Below are 21,504 nucleotides of genomic sequence, written 5' to 3' on the forward strand. Positions count from 1 at the left end.
GTGTTGGACGCAGTCATACATATGAGAACAAAACCCTTGTCAGTGGAGCCATGTTGGAAATAGAGCCAGTTCCAAGATATGCTTAGCTAAATATGTTCCTCCACTAAGCATTCCTTTATAAACATTAAGTTCACTGTCTTTGGGGAAGAAAAAAAAAGGAAAAGGAAAATAAATCCTATCATTTTGCAGGGTTTTAAGGTTAAGCAGCCCAGGACTCAAATCTAACTCAAAACCTCACTAGTTGTACAACCTTGGGTAAGTTACTTCAGCTTTCGAGCCTCAGCTTCCAAGACTGCAGAGTATAGTGATAATGCCAACCAGAGAAGAGAGTCATGGGAATGACATACCAACACCATGTCGGTGTTGCTTCATGGCAAGCATGAAGCATCAAACATGACTTCTGTTAGTCCCACCCCACCCGCATTCCCACGTCTCCCCCGCTCCAACCCCCCAGCCCCACTTTGGCCTTAGCATTTGTTTGCTTTCTGCTTCCAGCTTTCCTGATGCCCTTCCAATATTACAAGGGAAAAGGGAAGCCTCTGCTCTCTACACCTGGAAGGTCACAGAGGCATTTTCCGACTTCAGTGAAGTACAATCACATAAAATTTATATTTAACAGCATCAGCAGATTTTTTTCCCATCAATATTTCCTTTTTAATTTCAGCTTTATCTGAATTTTAGCGGCACAAAGAATTTGCTTTTGTTCTTTTAAAGAGCTACCAAAACAAAAATATATACAATTTAATATAGGGTCTTAACATATTTAAGTGGTGTTTAGACTGTGCCTAGGGAGGTTGTGGGTGTTATTTGGTGAGTAAATATGAAGCCCATCCCAGCCTATATGAACTAGGTGTGTATAGGTATGGTATATTTTCAAAAATTCATGAGGTCTGAATCTGACAACCCTGATTCTTTCTCTCTCTGATTTTCACCATAGCCAACACTGAATCTGGAACCAATCCTCACATGAATCTTTATGAAACATCATCTTTGACTCCAAAGCCAGATAAGCAGGTACAGTATTAACTCGGAGGGAACATGATCCTGGGAGTCAGGACTCAGGGTTTTGTTCCAGCTTGCTGTGTGACCCTGGGTGAGATTCTTCACCTCTCTGGGCTTCATTTGCCTAATCTGTAAAATGAAGCATGTAGACTCTACAGTCATTAAAAAAAAAAGAAAAAAAACCGTGCCTTCCAGTCAATTCCAACTCATGGCGACCCCATGTTTTATAAAGTAAAGCTGCTCCACAGGGTTTTCTTGGCTGTAATCATTTTGGAAGCAGGTCTCCAGCCCTGTCTTCCACAGCTCTGCTGGGTGGATTCAAATCACCAACATTTAGGTTAGAAGTCGAGTGCAAACAGTTTGTACCACCCAGGGACCTATATGATCACAGAGGTTCCTTACCTCTTAGATTGGACTATTTTGTCTGGCTCTTTATGTGCGTGAATAAACTGGATAGGCCCTTCTCTGACTTCTGCAAAGTCAGAAAATGAACAAGGAAATAAAGAAAGGCATCAGCCTTCAAGATAGGAGGCACTCAGACTTTGTGCCACTGGGCCTGCTTTCCCACTCCAATTTTCAGTCCTAATTGGGGGGAAGAAAAATTAGCAACCAAGGAAAAAAATGCAAAGAAACCCATGAAGAAAGGAGAAAAATGCTTCATCTGGTTGGGTTAGGCATATCTATTAGTGGTTCAAGGACATATGTTCACAAATATTTATAAGTTCTTTCCTTCATTGGAAGCTTTAAGGCTGGGACTGTCCTCAAATTCTCTCTGGAGAGGAAACTCAGGGGAATTCCTAGAGCTGAGAAACCCAGGGTCTCAGACAATGTGAGGCAGAAGCAGCACTTACAGCTCTAGGGGACTCTTCCTACTGTGTGACAGCCTCCCAGGCCACTGATCTCTATTTCTCCCTTATCTCCACCTTCCTGCCCCAGCCTGGCTGTCTCCTCTTGCTTCGTACTCATTAAAAAATAAAAATGGTTTTGTTTTCATCTATGTGCCTGAGCTGAGTTCTGAGCAAGGGCCTGAACTCTCCATTAGAACCACAGGCCTGGGTCCCACTGCCACTGAGGTAAAACACAACTAAGTTGCTCCTCCCCGCTACTAAGGAACCACAGAACTAACGTTTACAATTTTTTTTAATACCTACTTTGACCCACTGCCGTCAAGTCAATTTCAACTCATAGCAACCTTATAGTTCAGAGTAGAACTACCCCATTGGGTTCCCAAGGCTATAAATCTTTACAAAGCAGACTGCCACATCTTTCTCCTGCAGAGGGGCTGGTGGGTTGGAACCCCTGACCTTTTGGTTAGCAGCCAAGTGTTCAACCATTGCACCACCAAGGCTTCTTGCCTACTTTGAAGACACCATTTATAAGGGATCTAGAATCTTTCCCTTTTTTAGGAGAGCCTGTGACTAATGAAAATAAATGCTATATTTTCACAGTTCTGTAACTTCGAAGTCCTTGCATGGTGTAAATGGTTAAGTGTTCAGCTACTAACTGAAAGTTCAGTGGTCCGAATCTACCCAAAGGTGCCTTGGAAAAAAGGCCTGGTGAGTTACTTACAAAAGATCACAGCCATTGGAAACCCTATAGAACACAGTTCTACTCTGACACACATGGGGTCACCATGAGTCAGAATCAACTCCACAACAACTGGAAAAATAACTCCAAAGGCCTTGTAAATGGGTCACAGACCCTAAACACATTCCAAATTCACATAGCCTGTGAATTTGTACTTCAACAGACCTAATACTAACCTGCAATAAAAAAGTGGCTCAGACATGTCAAATTAACTCATAGACTGAATTATGAACTTTGCAGCCAGTGAGAGGACCACGGGGCTAAGGGTCTTAAACAGTAATCCTGGGTTTCCTCCATGAGGCTGTAGTAAGTCGGCTTTCTCTGAGGACTTCAGCTTACTCTGTGTCTCTTTTGTGAAATGAGGGAAGTTGTTCTCTCCAGAGCCATTTGGTTTTTTTAAGTCACAGTAGACTCATTTTCTTTTAAAGTATCTCTAAAAATGAAAGCCATTTGGCGAAAAGTCCAGGGAGGTTCACCAGCGCCCAACAAGGAAAAAATTGCAGGAGAGTTGTCTTCCTCACCTTCCTTTCTTCCTGTGTTAGTTATCTAGAGCCACTATAACAAAAATACAACAAATGGGTGGCTTTAGCAAACAGAAATTTATTTCCCTACAGTTTAGGAGGTTAGAAGTCCAAATTCAGGATGCCAGCTCTAGAAGAAAGCTTTCTTTCTCTGTCGGCTCTGGAGGAAGGTCCTTGTCTCTTTTAGCTTCTGCTCCTAGGTGATCTTCATGTAGCTTGGCATCTCTCTTCTCCTGTCTCTGCTCTGCTCCCTTGTTTAATCTCTTCTATATCTCAAAATTGACTCGAGATATGCCCTACACTAACCCTGCCTCATTCACATAACAAAGACAGCCCATTCCCAAATGGGATTAAAACCATAGGCATAGAGGCTAGGATTTACAACACATGTTTGGGAGGGATATAATCCAATTCCTAACATTCCATCTTTGGCCCCCAAAAATTCATGTCCTTGCCACATGCAAAACACATTCGCCCCATCACAACATCCTGAAAGTCTTAAATCAACTCCAAGTCCAAAAGCTCATCTTCTGAATCATCTAAATCAAATATAGGTGAGACTTTAGGTGTATTCCATCCTGGAGCAAAATTCCTCTTCATCTGTGAACCTGTGAAATCTAGAATACAAGTTATCTGTTTCCAAAATACAACGGTGGAACAGGTACAAGGTAGACATTTCCATTACAAATAGGGGAAATTGGAGGGAAAGAAGGGATAACAGGCACCCAGCAAGTCCAAAACCCAGCAGAACAAATTACATTAGCTCTCAAGTCTTGAAAATAATTCCGTTTTTTGAGACCATCTGGGCAATGGCCCCACCCTCTAGATTCTGGGTGTTGGTCGTGCTCTCTGGATTCCAGGTGGAGGCTCCTCAGCCCTGGGCTTCAGCTCTGCCTTCCAAGCCCACTAAGATAGCAACTCTACTCCCTGAGCTTTGGGTGGCCCCATTCTCCTAGCCCATCTGAGTGGTGACCCCACCCCCTCAGCCCCAGTAGGCCCTGTTCTTCTGCCCCTTGGGCATGGCAGTCACACCTCCTCACTTTGGGTGGTGGTCTCATCCCTTGGCATACTTTAATGGCAGCCCCATACTCTAGAACCAAGTTAGCTAAGATCTGACTCTTTTAAACCTAGGAGGCTGTGAAGCCACCCTTTGAAACCAATGCAGCCCTGCTTCCCATGGCCCTATCCTTTGAGATCCAGGAGACTGTGGCCCCACCCTTTGAAACCAAGAAGGCCCTGCTTCCCATCCTCTTTCCAACAGTTCTGCTGATCTCCTAGCTGCTCCAGGGATGGTCCTTTTCTTGGAGGACAGCAGATGTAGCTCCTTTGGCCTGTTTCCTGCCTGTAGAATTCCAAGAAGCAGACAGCCTCCTTTTCTTTCATTCTTTCTCTGTTTCCTTCAGTCTAAGCTGATGGGTTTTCTGTAGTAGTAGTTGGTTAGATTCATTAGTCATAGCCTTAATCTCTTTAACAAAGATCATGTAGCCACATCCTTGGTCAACATTCTAGAACACATGTACTTCATTTGTACAACAGAATTTTCGAAATCTTTAAGTTTTGTTTTCATTTTCCACAGTTCATTTTTAAGTCCATCTCTTTTCTCTCCCGTTTTACTATAAGTGCCAAGGAGAAACAACATGGCCTCTTTAAGATCTTGCTTAGAAATCTCATCAGCTAAATACCCACGTTCAATTGCTTACAAGTTCTACCTTCTACCAAACATTTGAACATAATTCAGAAAAGTTCTTTGTCACTGCATAAAAAGCATTGTCCTTCTTCCACTGTCCAATCACATGTTCACTATTTCCTTTTAAAGCCTCACCAGAAGCACATTTAATGTTCACATTTCTAGCAACATTCTGTTGCTGGTGCCATATGTAGTCTCTGAGACAATAGAGACTTTCTCTATAGCTCTCCTTGCTTCTTTCTGAGCCCTCATCAGCTTCACCTTTGACATCCATAATTCTACCAATAGTCTCTTCAAGGCAATATAGGATTTTATTATTAACCAAAAAACCAAACCCACTGCCAACGAGTCGATTCTGACTCATAGCAACCCTATAGAACTGCCCCATAGGGTTTCCAAGGCTGTAAATCTTTAGAGAAGCAGACTGCCACATCTTTCTCCCACAGAGGAGCTCGTGAGCTCAAACTACCGACTGTTTGGTTAGCATCCAAGTGCTTTAACCACTGTACCATCATGGCTCCAGTTATTAGGCACCTTTAAACTTTTCCAGCCTCTACCCATTACCCAATTCCAAAACTGCATCCACATTTTAGGTATCTGTTAGAGTAGTTCCCCACTCGGCCACTACCAAATTCTGTCTTAGTTATCCAGTGCTGCTATAACAGAAATACCACAAGTGGGTAGCTTTAACAAACAGAAATTTATTTTCTTACAGTTTAGGAAGCTAGAAGGCTGATTTCAGGGTGCTACCTCTGGGGCAAGGTGTTCTTTCTTTTTTGGCTCTGAGGAAGGTCCTTGTCTCTTTTAGCTTCTGCTCCTGGGTGATCTTCATGTGGTTTGGCACCTCTCTTCCCTCATCTCTGCTTCTTTCACTTGCTTGTTTAATCTCTTTTATATCTCAAAAGAGACTGATTCAAGATACACCCTACACTAACCCTGTCTCATTAACATAACAAAGACAGCCCATTCCCAGATGGTATTATAACCACAGAGGTTAGGATTTACAACACATATTTTGGGGAGACATAATTCAATTCATAACACTCCCCCCGCCCTTCTCAAGGCTAAACGACCCTTTATTAGATTCATCACTGACTTTGATTTTAACTACTTCCTCAACCTCCTCCACGTAAATGACTAATTTCATGTTTACCTTAAAGCGTCTGGAGAGGATATGGAGACAATTTTCTGCCCAGCACACTTCAGTTACATACTTTGATAGGTCATTGGCAAATCCGGTGGATTCCTTCTACTGTCGCCTCCCCCCTCTGAAGCAGGCGTAGGATGTCACACAAAATTGATCTTTATCAACATCAGCAGTTTCTGCTCTTCTCCTTTCCTTTTCATTAATTCTCCACTGACTCACCCCTTCCCTCCCTCTCTCCCATTCTTGGGGTTTGACCATATTAGGAGTTCAGTCACATAAAATACTTCGACTTTTTTAACCCTGTGCTAGTTGAGAGGAGAAAAAAAAATCCCAGAGGTGGAATATTTTGGCGTCACCACCCTTTAACGAGAAGTCACAGACCTGGATTTGGAAAACAATTCCTGACGTGCGGTAAGAGAGAAAGCCAGATGGCGCTTTGCAGACGTGACTGGGTTAATGGATTTACCCGGTTCTGGACGCTGCCTCGGGTGCCCCCTACTGGTTGATTTTTAAAGACCTTTAATCTGTATTTTCTAAGCATTTAATCTGTATTTTCTAAGCATTTGTCTGTACCGAGAGAGCAGGAGAGTTGGCAAAGGGTGGGAATAGCTACTGAGGCACCCCTTCCACACCTGACCAGGGGATCCATAAATAAAGCCCGTAAGTAGAAATGGAGGTAGCAACTGACATCAACAACTTCCTAGGAGTTGGAGGAGGGAGTTAACCCTGGGGAAAGAGGGGGAAGAAAACTACAAGGGAAAATATAGAGATGAAAAGAGTATTGGAAAGAAAAAAACAAAAGGAGCCAAGCAGACGTGTTTCAACTCCAAGCTCCCATTTCCTCTTTCAAATGAACTGCCTCCCTACTGTGAGCAGAATCAAGTATTTATGAAGGCATTTTTTGCATATTAATAGCTGCATACGGAGCAGTGCCTGTTCTGAAGTCCTGCCCTTTTTAATGCAGGTCCTTCAAACTCACAGAATCTGGTATTCTCTCTCAGATTTATTTTCCTTTCTGCCTTGTGGCTCCTCCTAAGGCCCTTCATTTGATTAAGAAAAATTAGTTCCTGGGATACCTTCAGAGACCACGAATTGCTCTTAGTTCGGTGGCTGACATCAATTGTGAGAGCTTTTCCTCTCTCTTCCCCAGGGCTTCTCTGTGTAGAGGCTGCAGGTTGGGTGAGGTGACCAGCACCTAAGAAGAGTATTAAAATTATTAATGCACTAGAAAATTCCAGGAGGAAATGTTAACATATCTATGCAGTGGGGGAAGAAAGGAATGTTTTTTAATTTTTTACCTATGACACAGAGTTAGTATCTCTAAAGATCTCATCCAGTTTTAAAACATTGAAATCCTTTTAGAAAAATAAAAGACATAAAGAATTCATACCAAAAAAATAATACTGACAGGAAACAAATATTTTTTATTCATCCTCCATCGCAATTTAAATGTAAATTGAGGCAACCTGGAGGTACCATTTTGTACTTGAGATTTGTGTCCCCCCACACACTTTTTTTAATGGTAAAACTGAGAAGTACTGAGGTTTTGATAAAAACTGGTTTTTCTATATACTTCTGGCAGATTGCAAAGGGGTTTAATCCATTTGTAAAGCAAAATAGAAATAAGATTTGTGAAACATAAGAACATATCCATACCCACTGGAAATTTATCCTAAGGAAATAACTCAGCAGAAAAAAAGTGACTGAAGATGTTCATTGCAGCATTATCTATAATAGAGAAAAATTGGAAACAATTTAAGATTCTAACATCAGGGAAATGATCGTCAAGTATAATATATTCCCCTCAGTCAGGGGTTTAATTCAGACATTAAAAATTGATGATTGTTCATACTAGAAGCTGTGACTTAATGCTTAAACCATGGTTTAATGCGGGGCTTCTCAACTGCAATACCATCGATATTTTGGGCCAGATAATTCTTTGTCGGGGGGCTGTCCTGTGCATTGTAGCATGCCTCTCCTCACTTGATGCCAGTACACATGCGCACCTAGCTCATATGTGTATAAGGTTGTAGACACACACACACCTATGGGATTCCCCTTCCCCACTTGTGACAATCGAAAATGTCTCCAGACATTGCTAAATGCCCCCTGAGGGGCAAAATTGATCCCAGTTGAGAACCACTGATTCAACACTTTAAAAGCAGAAATCAAAGTGATTATTCAACTATGATTGCAACTATGTAAAAAAATTCATGTATCCAGTTGGAGAAGACTTGCAAATAATTCATGAAAAAACATGCAGTCACGCTGATGCAGAAGTAGAGGTGTGTTGGGTTGAGTTTTTTTGTTTTTCTGCGTTTTTTTTTTTTTTTTCCATTGTCTCACCACTTTCTTAAAATTTTCTTTATAAGAAAGAAAGTTGGATCATGAGGAGAGCTGGTTTAAATATATGATCTAGGAGTCACAGTAACTATACAACAGGTTAAACAGAGGTCAACACCACAAGGCTGTTGTTTTTTAGCTTTTTTGTTAGCTGGAGCCCTGGTGGTACAGTGGTCTAGAGCTACAGCTGTTAACCAGAAGGTCAGCAGTTCAAATACACCAGTTGCTCCTTGGAAATCCTGTGGGGCAGTTCTACTCTGCCCAGTAGGTTTGTTCTGAGTCAGAATCCACTCGATGGTAATAGGTTTGCTTTGGTTTACTGTGTTAGCTAAAAATATTTAACATTAGATTTTTATTAGATTATTGAATAGAACCATCAGGACTTTTCTTTTAAGAATCTCAACATTTTATCCCTATGACCCTAGGCTTTGGGAGACAATGTATTCCCCACTTTCTGAGCAAAAAAAAAATTGGATCTCAAAGTATGAAACTCTCTTTCTTGTCCATCCAGACCCATCATCCATGTAAGCGTGGGACGAGAGGAGCCCTGAGCTGGCTGGTATATACAGCTGTCAGAGTAGAGAGGTTGTCAGTAAAGGGTATCATAATACAAACTCAAACCTTGATTAGATTTCCCAAGAATTGTTGTATCTCACCATTTTTCACATTGTCAATTTCATTCCACTAAGAAAACATCTTTTCTCGTATGCTTTATCTTGGGTTTTGTTTTGTTGCTTTGTGGGGATTAGGATTTGGTAGTATCCTAAAAATCCTGTTAAACTGGAATTATGTCCCTTTTTCCCATCTCACAAAGCTACTTCTCTTTCAACTTATATTATCTCTTGAGTTTGGGTTTCATGAGTTTACAACTTAAAGCATAAATTCCTATTGGATCTTATGTGTCCTAAATTTACCTCTGATGGATTTCAAAGAATATCCTGTAATTCTAGCACACTAGGATTTAGGCTGAATAACCGTATGTTTATCCCATCTGTTTCTCCAGTGGTTTCACAGATGGTGTTCATATCCCCTTTCAGCCTTCTTCTTTCAGGAAATAATACACACACACACACACACCTGTAGACACACTATGTTTTTGTACAAGAGTACAAAGGTAATGTTTTGTGTCAGTGTTCTTCCAAGTCATAGCCTGCTTTCTGCTGAGCTTTATGGCTACACTTGAACTATTATCTAAAAGAACATGCTACTAACCTTTAAAAAGAGACTTCTTTTTTCTTCTTTTGCATTAGTCACCTTTGTGTCCCTTTTGCCTAGCACAGTTCCTGGCACATGATAGCCACTTGAAAAATTTGACAAAGAAATCTTTTGTTAACGTTAAGACCCATGTCCTGCGTAGAATAAGCCCATAATCCTCTAAGTAGGATTCGGAGATTGCACTTGTTTTATTTTCAGTGATAATGACATAGACGCTCAGCTGATATTTCTCTAATGACTCACACAGTCTCCGGATACTTCCTGCTGTTTGTGTTCATGATTTGGTATTTCACTCTCTAGAAAAGCTTTGGGTCATGTGCGGACTTGGAGATGCCACTAGACATCCTTCTTGGAGAGCTTTGCAAAGCTGACAAGTAAACCTGGGCCTAGCGCTGATCCCTGGGAGAATTAACGTTCTGCATTTCTCCATCTAGAAAAGTGCTCTTTAATCCCCACCCTTTGTTTCTTAGTTCTCACACCAGCTCTCTTTCTGTAGCACAACACTTCCCCTAGCTCCATGCCCCTGCTTTGTTGTTCTTTTTCTCTCTCTCTCCCTGGTTTTGTAAATAGCTTTCGCTGTGGAACTTGATCCAAAGGCCCTTTGAAGATCTAAGCAAACTTCATCTTCTGATTCAACCTTACCCACAGGATTACTTCGTCCTCCCAAAAAATTCCATAGACAGTTTAAGAGTAATTTCCTGAGAGGGTTTGTTTTCTAATTACAAAATCAAGGCTTTTATTTGTTGAATTTCACTGCGACTATCATTCATTCCAAAAAGTCTGTATTTCTTGATCTGTTGGCTACTAGTTCCAACCAGACACTTCATTAGTACTTAATTTTTTTTTCTTATGGTAATTTTCAAACATATGCAAAAGTAGAGAGACTAGTATAAAGCATTTCCATGTACCTATGACAAAGTTTAATAATTATTCTCCCATTATCTTGACAGGGTCCTTTTAAATGGTAATAACAGTGTTTTAGAGGTTTCCTATGTGCAAGGTTTAGGATTAGCTCCCTTGATTCTTACAACATTCCTATGAGGTAGATACTGTTATTATCCCCATTTTACAGATGAGGAGACAGATGCCAGGACAGAAAAGACCCCCATCAACACATGACCTGTGCTAGCAAAGAAGCCTTGTGGTTTGAGAATCCCATAAAGCAGCACTTAAATCTCAACTTCTTCCCTACCGGCTGTGTAGTTTCAGGCAGGTTATTTAACCCCACTAAGGCTCAATTTCCTTAACTGTAAAGGATAATAATATTTCCCTCATGGGGTCATGGCAAGGACTGTGGTTGTTGTTTGGTGCCATCAAGTCAGTTCCGACTCATAGTGACCCCACGTACAATGGAACAAAATATTGCCCAGTCCTGTGCCATCCTCAGAATCATTGCTATGTTAGAGCCCACTGTTGCAGCCGCTGTGTCAGTACATCTCGCTGAGGGTCTTCCTCTTTTTTACTGATCCTCTATTTTACCAAGCATTATGTCCCTCTCCAGGGACTGGTCCCTCCTGATAACATGTCCAAAGTATATGAGACGAAGTCTCACCATCCTCACATCTAAGGGGAATTCTGGCTGTATTTCTTCCAGGACAGATTTGTTCACTCTTCTGGCAGTCCATGGTATATTCAATATTCTTCACCAGTGCCATAATTCAAAGGCATCAATTCTTCTTTAGTCTTCCCTAACCCCGGTGGCTTAGTGGTTAAGAGCTATGGCTGCTGACCAAAAGGTTGGCAGTTCAAATCCACCAGGCGCTCCTTGGAAACCGTATGGGGCAGTTCTGCTCTGTCCTATAGGGTCGTTATGAGTTGGAGTCATCGACTCAATGGCAGTGGGTTTTGGAAACCCTGGTGGCATAGTGGTTAAGTGCTACAGCTGCTAACCAAAGGGTTAGCAGTTGGAATCCGCCAGGCGCTCCTTGGTAACTCTACGGGGCAGTTCCACTCTGTCCTGTAGGGTCGCTATGAGTCAGAATCGACTCGAAGGCACTGGGTTTGGTTTTTTGGGGGGTTTGGATTGATTTTCCAGCTTTTGCAAGCATGTGAGGCAATTGAAGATATCATGATTTGGGTCAGGCACACATTAGTCCTCAAAGTGACATCTTTGCTTTTTAACACTTTAAAGAGGTCTTTTGCAGCAGATTTGCCCAATGCAGTGTACTGTTTGACTGCTGCTTTCATGGGCGTTGATTGTGGATCCAAGTAAAGTGAAATCCTTTACAACTTTAATTTTTTCTCCATTTATCATGATGTTGCTTATTGGTCTAGCTGTGAGGGGTTTTGTTTTCTTTATGCTGAGGTGTAATCCATACTGAAGGCTGTAGTCTTTGATTTTCATCAGGAAGCACTTTAAGTCCTCTTCACTTCCAGCAAGCAAGGTTGTGTCATCGGTATATCAAAGATTGTTAACGAGGCTTCCTCCAGTCCTGATGCCCCATTCTTCTTCATATAGTCCAGATTCTCAGATTATTTGCTCACCATGCAGACTGAATAAGTATGGTGAAAGGATACAATCCTGACACACATCTTCCCTGATTTTAAACCACAGTGTCCCCTTACTCTGTTCCAAGAACTGTCTCTTGGTCTGTGTACAAGTTCCTCATGAATACAGTTATGGCAAATATTCGTTAGATGAAATAATATAGAAGAGGGGTTAGCACAATGCTTGGCACTAAAATCAAACCAAACCAGTGCTGTCAGGTCAATTCCAACTCACAGCAATCCTATAGTACAGAGTAGAACTGCCCCATAGGGTTTTCAAGGAACAGCTGGTAGATTCAAACTGCCAACCTTTTGATTAGCAGCCAAGCTCTTAACCACCGCACCACCAGGGCTCCAAGTAGCCCCTAATAAATTAAAATAATTATTATTACTCTATGCCCCATCCTCTGCCTTGAAAGCCATTATAAAACAGAACTTGGAGCTTGTTTGCAATCTAAGTGTTCAGACATGGAAAAGGAAAACTTGAAAAACAGGAATAATTTAAAGGAGGACTAGGAGCCAATCCATCTACTGTTCCCTCCTACTTCCTCCCCACCCCTGCCCCACCAAATGTCTTCCACACTGTCTGGAATTTTTATACTTTGTTTTGCTTCTCAAAATTCTACCTATTAGAGGTTGCACTGGGTTTCTAACGTCTCAATATAAATTCTCTAAAAAAAAAGAGATTGTTTTCTGTCCCACACCCACGGGAATGATGCTCAAGGCCTGGGGAAGAGGAGAGGTGGGGAATTTGGGGGGCCAGGAACACTGTATCCAGCAGGGCCCCTACCCTACAGTACATAGCTGCCAAGAAAAACTCATAAGTCAGATGACAGGAGGACCCAGAGGAGGAGAAGGGCATGAAAGTGTAGGAGCTTAGGAAAGAAAAGGAAAAGACATTTCTCTTCTCTTCCTCTGCCTTCTGCTGTCCCTGGCTTCTGGAACCACAGTATCAAGGCCAGTTATAACTCCACAGCCCAGCAAAGTTGTGGATTAGTTGAGCCTTTATGAGCCAGTCTGGAATCAAAGCACCATGGGTAACATATTTTCTAGTGAAAATCAGCTGATTTAAGATGACTTTTTCCCACTGGAATCCATTTACGAGTTGAGATTCCTCATCTCTCAGTTTGCCAAACCAGCAAAGTCATACCAGACCCAATAAACTAAGGAGTCACACGGTGAAGTTCTGGGTTAAAGGAGCTGGGGGCTTGTGCAGCTTTCCCACCCTACGCCCCACCGACACCCATCTCCTAGTTAAAATAGGATGTATCATATCTAAACACAGGCTGACTTCCAGCCTGAATACAGCCAGACACCCCCTCGCAGAAAAAGCTGGTTTCTATCTCCCCTGGGGCTGAAGAGATAACTATTTTCGCTTAAAACTCTACTCCTCTATCTCCTGCTCAGCCAGATAAACAATGATTCCATTGTGTCAACAAAGCTCTTAATTAAACTCAGGACAATATCAATTAGAATTCACAGATAAGATTTACTTGCAGATCGTGTAAACCCTGGAATTAAAGAGTCCTGGGTTTCACTATTCAAAAGCTCCCTGAGGAGAATGGTGAAGTTGTCCCCATTTACAGGGAAACTGAGGCACAGGAACACTAATGATTTGGCAAAAGTTACCAAATGAGTTCATCACAAAAGCTAAGACTGGAGCATCAGCATTTCTCTTCCTAGCCTAATGTTTGCTACCTATAGAGCTAATTTAGTAAATACTCAGGAGGATATAAAATCTACTTTCATTGAGTTGACGCATAAAAAGGTAGATGGAGGCCAAACTTTGTGAGAGGAAGAGAACAAGAAAGCTCTTCTCTGGCTACCAGCCAAACTCTCTCTACCATCCCTACTAGTGGAACCTTCCTAAAACAGTCAGTTCAGCCCATTTCAACAGCACCAAATTATCTTTAGAACATAAAACATCATCCAGGACATCTAAGGTGGCCAAAATGCCTGGGATGAATCCAGGTAACTGGCTGTTGGGCAGGCTTGTGGTAGGTGGAACCATGCCATGGTTTGGGGTCCTTTTCTGTCCTCCAAAAGAGGCCATAGAGGCAGGCTGGATTGTCGAGTTGAGACTTTGAGTGTTCCACCTGGCCTCCTGAGAACTGGAGGTCTTCTCCTCCACCAGGCGAGGAAAACCTTTGTTTTTGTTGTTGTTGTTGTTAGGTGCCGCTGAGTCAGACCCGACTCATAGCAACCCTGTGTACAACAGAACAAACCACTGCCTGGTCCTGCACCATCCTCACAATCACTGCTATGCTAAAGCCCATTGTTGCATCCACTGTGTCAATCCATCTTGTTCAGGGTCTTCCTCTTTTTTGATGACCCTCTACCAAGCGAGATGTCCCTCTCCAGGGACTGGCCCCTCCTGATAACATATCCTAAGTACGTGAGACGAAGCCTCACCATCCTCCCTTCTAAGAGCATTCTGGGTGTACTTCTTCCAAGACAGATTTGTTCCTTCTTCTGCCAGTCCATGGTATATTCAATATTCTTCACCAACACCGTCATTCAAAGGCATCAGTTCTTCTCTGGTCTTATTTATTGTCCAGCTTTCACACACATATGAGGTAATTGAAAATATCATAACTTGGGTCAGGCACACCTTAGTCCTCAAAGTGACATCTTTGTTTTTTTTTAACACTTTAAAGAGATCTTTTACAGCAGATTTGCCCAGTGCAATACACCATTTGATTTCTTGACTGCTGTTTCCATGGGCGTTGAGTGTGGATTTAAGTAGAATGAAATCCTTGACAACTTCAATCTTTTCTTCATTTATCATAATGTTGCTTATTGGTCTAGTTGTGAGGATTTTTGTTTTCTTTATGTAGAGATGTAATCCATACTGAAGGCTGTAGTCTTTGGTCCTCATCAGTAAGTGCTTCAAGTGCTCTTCACTTTCAGCCGGCAAGGCTGTGTCATCGGCATATTGAAGGTTGTTTATGACTCTTCCTCCAATTCTGATGCCCTGTTCTTCTTCATATAGTCCAGCTTCTCAGATTATTTGCTCAACCTATGGACTGAATAAGTATGGTGAAAGGATACAACTCTGATGCACACCTTATCTGATTTTAAACCACAGAATATCCTCTTGTTCTGTTGGAATGACTGCCTCTTGGTCTATGTCTAGGGAAACCTAGACATACAAATCTCAGAGTGGGCACCTGGGGGTGGCCGGGTGCCCTCCAAGTTAGCCCGAGGTTGATGGTGTATACAAAGCCCCTGGCCCACTCAGATCTCCTCCCCAGGCAACACAGTCATGGGGAGCCCAGCAGAGTTCCATGCCCTGACCCACTGCCACCTGTGTCCCCATTCCTACTGCCCGCTCTTGTTCCCACAGGCTGCCATGGCAAGAGGTAACAGGGCCTGAGAGGGCCAGTGGCAGGAAAACCCTGCCCAACCCTTCAGCCCATAACTCCTGGCAGGAGTGGGCCTTTCCAGGATTTGACCCCCCAGCCCCCCACCCCAGCAGGACATGGCAGAAGGGGGCAGCAGACAATTCCAGCCACCCCAGTGACTAACTCTCTCAGATCTAACCCATCCCCACAGGGGTTCAGAACGCCCTGAGGGAAGGAGAGACAGACTCTCAGCCAAGGAGGGGGGCCTGGCAATCCAAAGGAGAGACTGACTCTTTTCCCTTTTGTTTGCTCACAGGAGGGAACAAACTCCCTGTGTGCACAGAGGTTTGATGTGACAATTTGATAGACCACATGAGGGTCTCAGCAAAGGCCTCCCCCACCCACTTTCCATGCGTTAAGATAATGGTGGGGTGTGTTCCCCAGCACCTTTCAGATCTTGGCTACAAAGGCTCTCCTTCCCTCTGTTTTCTTCCTCCAGCTCAGCTTGCCCACAGGTTCCCAGAGACTCTTGGCAGCTTGCTCTCAGGCAGAATGAAGTTGTGCGCTGCGTGGGAGGCAGACAGTGACAGTGTTGCAGCCTCCTTAATGAGGGACAGTAACTCTTCTTGGAGCCGTTAAGCTGCAGCTACAAATATGGGGAACCCCAATTAGAAAGGAGTGTGAGAAGTAAAGAGGAGGGCCTGAGAGATGTTTACGGGACAGATTGTGATCTTTGGTTGCTCTGTGTGACCCATAGGTAGGGATCTAGCTGGTTGGGTTTAGAATCTCGTGTCCTTCTTAAGGTTGTTGTTGTTCGGTGCCGTCAAGTCACCTCCCAACTCATGGTGACTCCATGCACAAAAGGGTTGGACCACTGTTATCCATAGGGTTTTCATTGGCCGACTGATTGTAAGTAGATTGCCAGGACTTTCTTCCTATTCTGCCTTAGTTACCTAGTGCTGCTATAATAGAAATATCACAAATAGGTGGCTTTAACAAACAGGAATTTATTTTCTCACAGTTTAGGAGACTAGAAATCTAAATTCAGGGTGCCGGCTCTAGGGGAAGGCTTTCTCTCTCTGTTGGTTCTGGAGAAAGGTCCTTGTTTCTTTCAGCTTCTGCTCCTGGGCAATCTCTGCTTCTTTCTCTTGCTTACTCTCTTTTATATCTCATACCCTACTCTAATCCTGTCAATTAACATAACAAAGACATCAAACAAAAACAAACTCATTGCCATGGAGTTGATGGAGACTCATAGAATAGACTCTATAGGACAGAATAGAACTGCCAAATGGGATTATAACCACAGGCATAGAGATTAGGATTTACAACACGTATTCAACAGTCTGGACGCTTCACTGAAACCCGCATCATAGCAACACGAAAGCCTTTACTGATAGATGGGTGGTGGCTGCCCTTGAGGGTGTATCAGCTGGGAATTGAATCCCAATTCCCAGCATGGAAGGCGAGAATTCTACCACTAAACCACCTCTGCCCATTTTTTAAGGTGAGAGTTCCCATTGTCAGTTTGTAGAGCCAACCCATGGTAGTGACTCTTCAAAATACACTAGTTGAAAGGAGGAGAAAAAATTATTGGGGATAAGGTTTTCTCCCTGGGTTTGTAGCTCTGATAATATAATCCAAGAGAAATAAAAGAAATGATAAGATATTTATTTAAGAGACATTCTCATTAAGTTCTGCTACGTTACATGTGTATGTGTGTATTTGTATATAGCCCATAGCTCTCTTTTGTGCTGGTTTTCAACTGAAACACATTATGTTTACAACAAGATAATAATCCTGGGTTTTCCATAGCTCACACTGTCAGAGTATAAGATTAGCTCTTGAATTCATTAACAGTCATCTCCTTTTAAATGTCAGATAACTTTTTAAATGCCAAGTACTTATGCAATGCCTTCTGTGCAGTTCAAATCAGCTTTACCAAATTAACTCATTAATCTTTATTGTTTCATTTAGTGAAGAGAAAGGCTTCCAAGTATTTTTAGCTAAATATTAAAATATTTACAGTACAATGTAGGTAAAGTAATGGGTTTGGGTTTTTGGCTAAACATTTCACCCCTGACCCTTCCGTCAGCTCTTTAATCAGTCCCACCAAGGCATAAATATAAAAGAAACAAAAAAGCTCAGGCTTCTCTGCTTTCTTCTAGTTTCCTCATTTTCCTTCCCTTGCATTTAACCTTGCATTTTCTTCTCTCTCCTACACCTCCAGAGACCTTGACTCCTATTTACTGTTTATTTTTCTCTCTTAGCTCTCAACATACCCCAAGAGCTGCCAGTACCAGTTATGTTTACTTCGCCTCACAGGAGCAAAGATGGAGCTGAGAGGGCTGAGGCAGACCAGGCCTAGAAATCAGGAATTCTACTTTCCTTTTCAAAGAACTCCTGCCTGATTCTACCTCTGAATAATCAGACCACAGAGATGCAGACTACGCTGACTGTTAAAGATAGATCCTCAAGGGCTGGCTCCTTTTGTCACCAGCTCTCAGCTCAAATGTCACCTCCTCAGAGAAGTCGTCCCTGACCACCCAATATAAAGTTGCCAACCCCTCCTCCATCGCTCTCCATCCTATCGCCATTTCTCTGTCTTCATAGATTTGTTACTATCTAAAATCCTCATCTTGTGTGTCTGTGTGCGTTTGTCTTATACATTGTAGGCACTCAATAGATACCAGTTTAATGAATGCATGAAAAATCACCCAAGCACATGGCGTTCTTGCTGGTTTCAATTTTCTTTCTCTCCTCCTATCATTATCTTCCAGAATCCTCTTTATATGTTTAATTTTTCTTTTCCCCCTATCTCACAGACCCTCTCCCCTTTCACTAGTATTTATTTGTTAGAATACCTGAACATATCAGGCAAAAACAGTATTTCACGTTCCAGTGGCTCTAAAACCTTCACCTAAAACATTCCACCAAGCTACAATTGATTTTTTTTTTTTTTAAGTGTTAGGGAGATGAGCCATACAGTCAAGAGAATTATTTTATCAAAAGTGATTAGGAGGAAATTCTCATAGAAAGACCAGACTTAGTAGTCTGACTGAGACTAGAAGGACCCCGGTTGTCATGGCCCCCAGACCTTCTATTGGCGCAGGACAGGAACCATTCCCGAAGCCAACTCTTCAGACATGGATTGGACTGGACAATGGGTTGGAGAGGGATGCTGGTGAGGAGTGAGCTTCTTGGATCAGGTGGACACTTGAGGCTATGTTGGCATCTCCTGCCTGGAGGGGAGATGAGAGGGTGGAGGGGGTTAGAAGCTGGCAAAATGGACAGGAAAAGAGAGAGTGGAGGGAGTGGGCTGTCTCATTAGGGGGAGAGCAATTGGGAGAATGTAGCAAGGTGTATATAAGTTTTTGTGTGAGAGACTGACTTGTAAACTTTCACTTAAAGCACAATAAATTTTTTTTTTTAAAAAAAGTGGTTTGGAGGAATTTTCTCAGAGCCTCTCGACTCATCATTCTCCAATATGAACCGCCCGTAAGGAGATAAAGCAATTCTAGCCCTTGGAACTGGTCTTGGCTTTCCCTTTTGTCCTCTAGCCTAACACAAAAACTTCTCTTGGGAATAATGGAAAAATTTCCCTCAAGTCAGTACTGTCTGATTTCTAATATTCCGTCCAGTGATTCACGCATGATTTTGGAGGCTAGAAAGCTTGAAATACTTTGCTGATTTCAGTTTGGACCACGCACTTTCATTTTGATCTAGAAATGGGGAGGGACCACCTCATCCTGAGAAACTAATCAGATATATGGCTGAGATGACAAAAAACCGGTCATGCATTTGTCCAGAAAAAATTTTATCTCTAACTACATTCTACAACAAAGGAAAAGGGTGTGGGTGTTCATTGAAATGATGGCTGCCCACAGGAACCTACCAACTGCCAATTCATCATTACAATGGTCCAGAGAGACAAACATCCAAGACTTAGTCTTCTAGAAAATATGGAAATGATCAAATCCACACCCAGGGTGATCTCATGGCAAACTAATATATGTAACCCTGCAAATCAGCCCTGAAAAATAAAGCTTCTCTCCAGGAATGAGGAGCCAGCGCAATGTAGAGCACAGGCCTCTAGAGGGCAATACACACTTCCTGTAAAGGTGTCCTCGTTAGCCCTCTCCTCATTTTAACTGAGGTGAATCATAACATGTAGCTTCCTCATGATGTCATTTACTTTGGTGTGTTTTAGTCATTTGTTCAACAAGTATGTTTCAAGTGTGTATGAGTTTCCAGATCCTGGCAGGCACTGGTGATGCAATGGGAACAGAACAGCTGTGGTTCCTGGCCTCATGGAGCTTAACAATCTAATGGGGAGGAGAGATGAGCAACCATTGCGGACAACGATGGGAAGTGCTCAGTGCTCTGGGAGGTCATGGGAGGTGTAAGGTGAGTCAGGCCAAAGGAGAAGGAGGAGTTAGAAGGTAACAAGAAGTGGCGAGAGTATTCCCAGCAGAGGGAAGGGCCTTGCTCCAGGTATTGAAAGTTCAGTGTCAATGGTGGGCCTTTACACTTGCTACTCACACAATGAGCTAAACACTACCTGCAGATAACCCCATGAAACCTTACCTCACCTTCTTTAGAGCTTTGCTTAAATGTTACTTTCTTGTAGAGCCTTCCTGGACTGTTATTGTTGTTGTTAGGTACCTTCAAGTCGGTTCCAACTCATAGGGACCCTATGCACAACAGAACAAAACACTGCCCGGTCCTGAGCCATCCTTACAATCGTTGTTATGCTTGAGCTCATTGTTGCAGCCACTGTGTCAATCCACCTCGTTAAGCGTCTTCCTCTTTTCCGCTGACCCTGTACTCTGCCAAGCATGATGTCCTTCTCCAGGGACTGATCCCTCCTGACAACATAGCCAAAGTATGTAAGACGCAGTCTCACCGTCCTTGCTTCTAAGGAGAATTCTGGTTGTATTTCTTCTAACACAGATTTTTCGTTCTTTTGGCAATCCATGGTATATTCAATATTCTTCGCCAACACCACAATTCAAAGATGTCAATTCTTCTTCGGTCTTCCTTATTCATCGTCCAGCGTTCACATGCATATGATGCGATTGAAAATACCATGGGTTGTGTCAGGCGCACCTTAGTCTTCTGGGTGACATCTTTGCTCTTCAACACTTTGAAGAGGTCCTCTGCAGCAGATTTACCCAATGCAATGCGTCTTTTGATTTCTTGACTGCTGCTTCCATGGCTGTTGATTGTGGAGCCAAGTAAAATGAAATCCTTGACAACTCTTCCTGGACTACCTTGTTTAAAATTGCAGCCTCCTCTTCCATCCTGGCTAGTCTTTATCCCCTGTTCCAGCTTTATATTTCTCCATATCACAAATCACCTTCAGATGTAACTGATGTTCTGCTTCCTTGTTTATTCTCTCTTCCCTCGCAGTAGAATGAATGTGCACTGCTGTATCCACTCTGCCTGGCAGAGAATAGGCGCTTAATAAATATTTGTTGAATGAGGCTGGAGAGAGAGTCCAGGGCTACAGGAAAGGCCTTGACAACCTTTTCCAGTGGGTTGACCTTCATTCTGAGGGCAGTGGCCTTTGAAGGCTTTAATCAGAGGAGTGATGTGGTCCAATCTGTATCTTAGAAAGACCTCCAGGGTCTCAGCATGGGGTGTGGGCTGGGTGACAACTTCAGGTGGGACTTCATAGTGCTCTGAAACATGACACTGTGTGTATGTTGTAATGTTCGGAGGAAACACAGCCCAAAAGATGGGAGAGCCCCAGGGCCTCCAGACTCCCCTACTGACCCATCCTTCTTCCCACTGTGCTACATTTGTTCAAATCACTCTTCCTAACACATTTTCAGTTTGGAAATAAACTGGAATCATGCTAGAGCCTTATTTGCTGCAAGGCAGATGTGAAAACCATTCATAGAAGCTATAATATAAACAGTACCGTGCAGTCGATTTTGACTCACGGCGACTCCATGTATTACAGAGTAGAACTATGCTCAATAGGATTTTCAATGGCTGATTTTTGGGAAGTAGATTGCCAGGCCTTTCTTCAAAGATGCCTCTGGGTGGACTCAAACTGCTAACCTTTCAGTTAGCAGTCCAGTGTGTTAACCATTTGTGACCCCCAGGAACGCCACGGAAGCTGTATAAGTATAGCTTTTAAATAAAGTACTTCATTAAAAAGTA

General features: G+C 42.7%; 1 protein-coding gene across 5 annotated transcripts in view; it reads left to right on the plus strand.

Annotated features, from left to right (window-relative positions):
• KIAA2012 (KIAA2012 ortholog) overlaps window positions 1-21,504 on the plus strand; it is a 143,727-nt gene that overhangs the window by 76,366 nt on the left and 45,857 nt on the right. For all 5 annotated transcript variants that reach the window (XM_049887879.1, XM_049887880.1, XM_049887882.1 and 2 more), the window contains one exon: window positions 938-1,014. In XM_049887879.1, the coding sequence (XP_049743836.1) occupies window positions 938-1,014 (77 nt within the window). The remainder of the gene's footprint in view (window positions 1-937; window positions 1,015-21,504) is intronic.

Source organism: Elephas maximus, chromosome 6 (assembly GCF_024166365.1).
Source record: "Elephas maximus indicus isolate mEleMax1 chromosome 6, mEleMax1 primary haplotype, whole genome shotgun sequence".
Lineage (NCBI taxonomy): Eukaryota > Metazoa > Chordata > Mammalia > Proboscidea > Elephantidae > Elephas > Elephas maximus.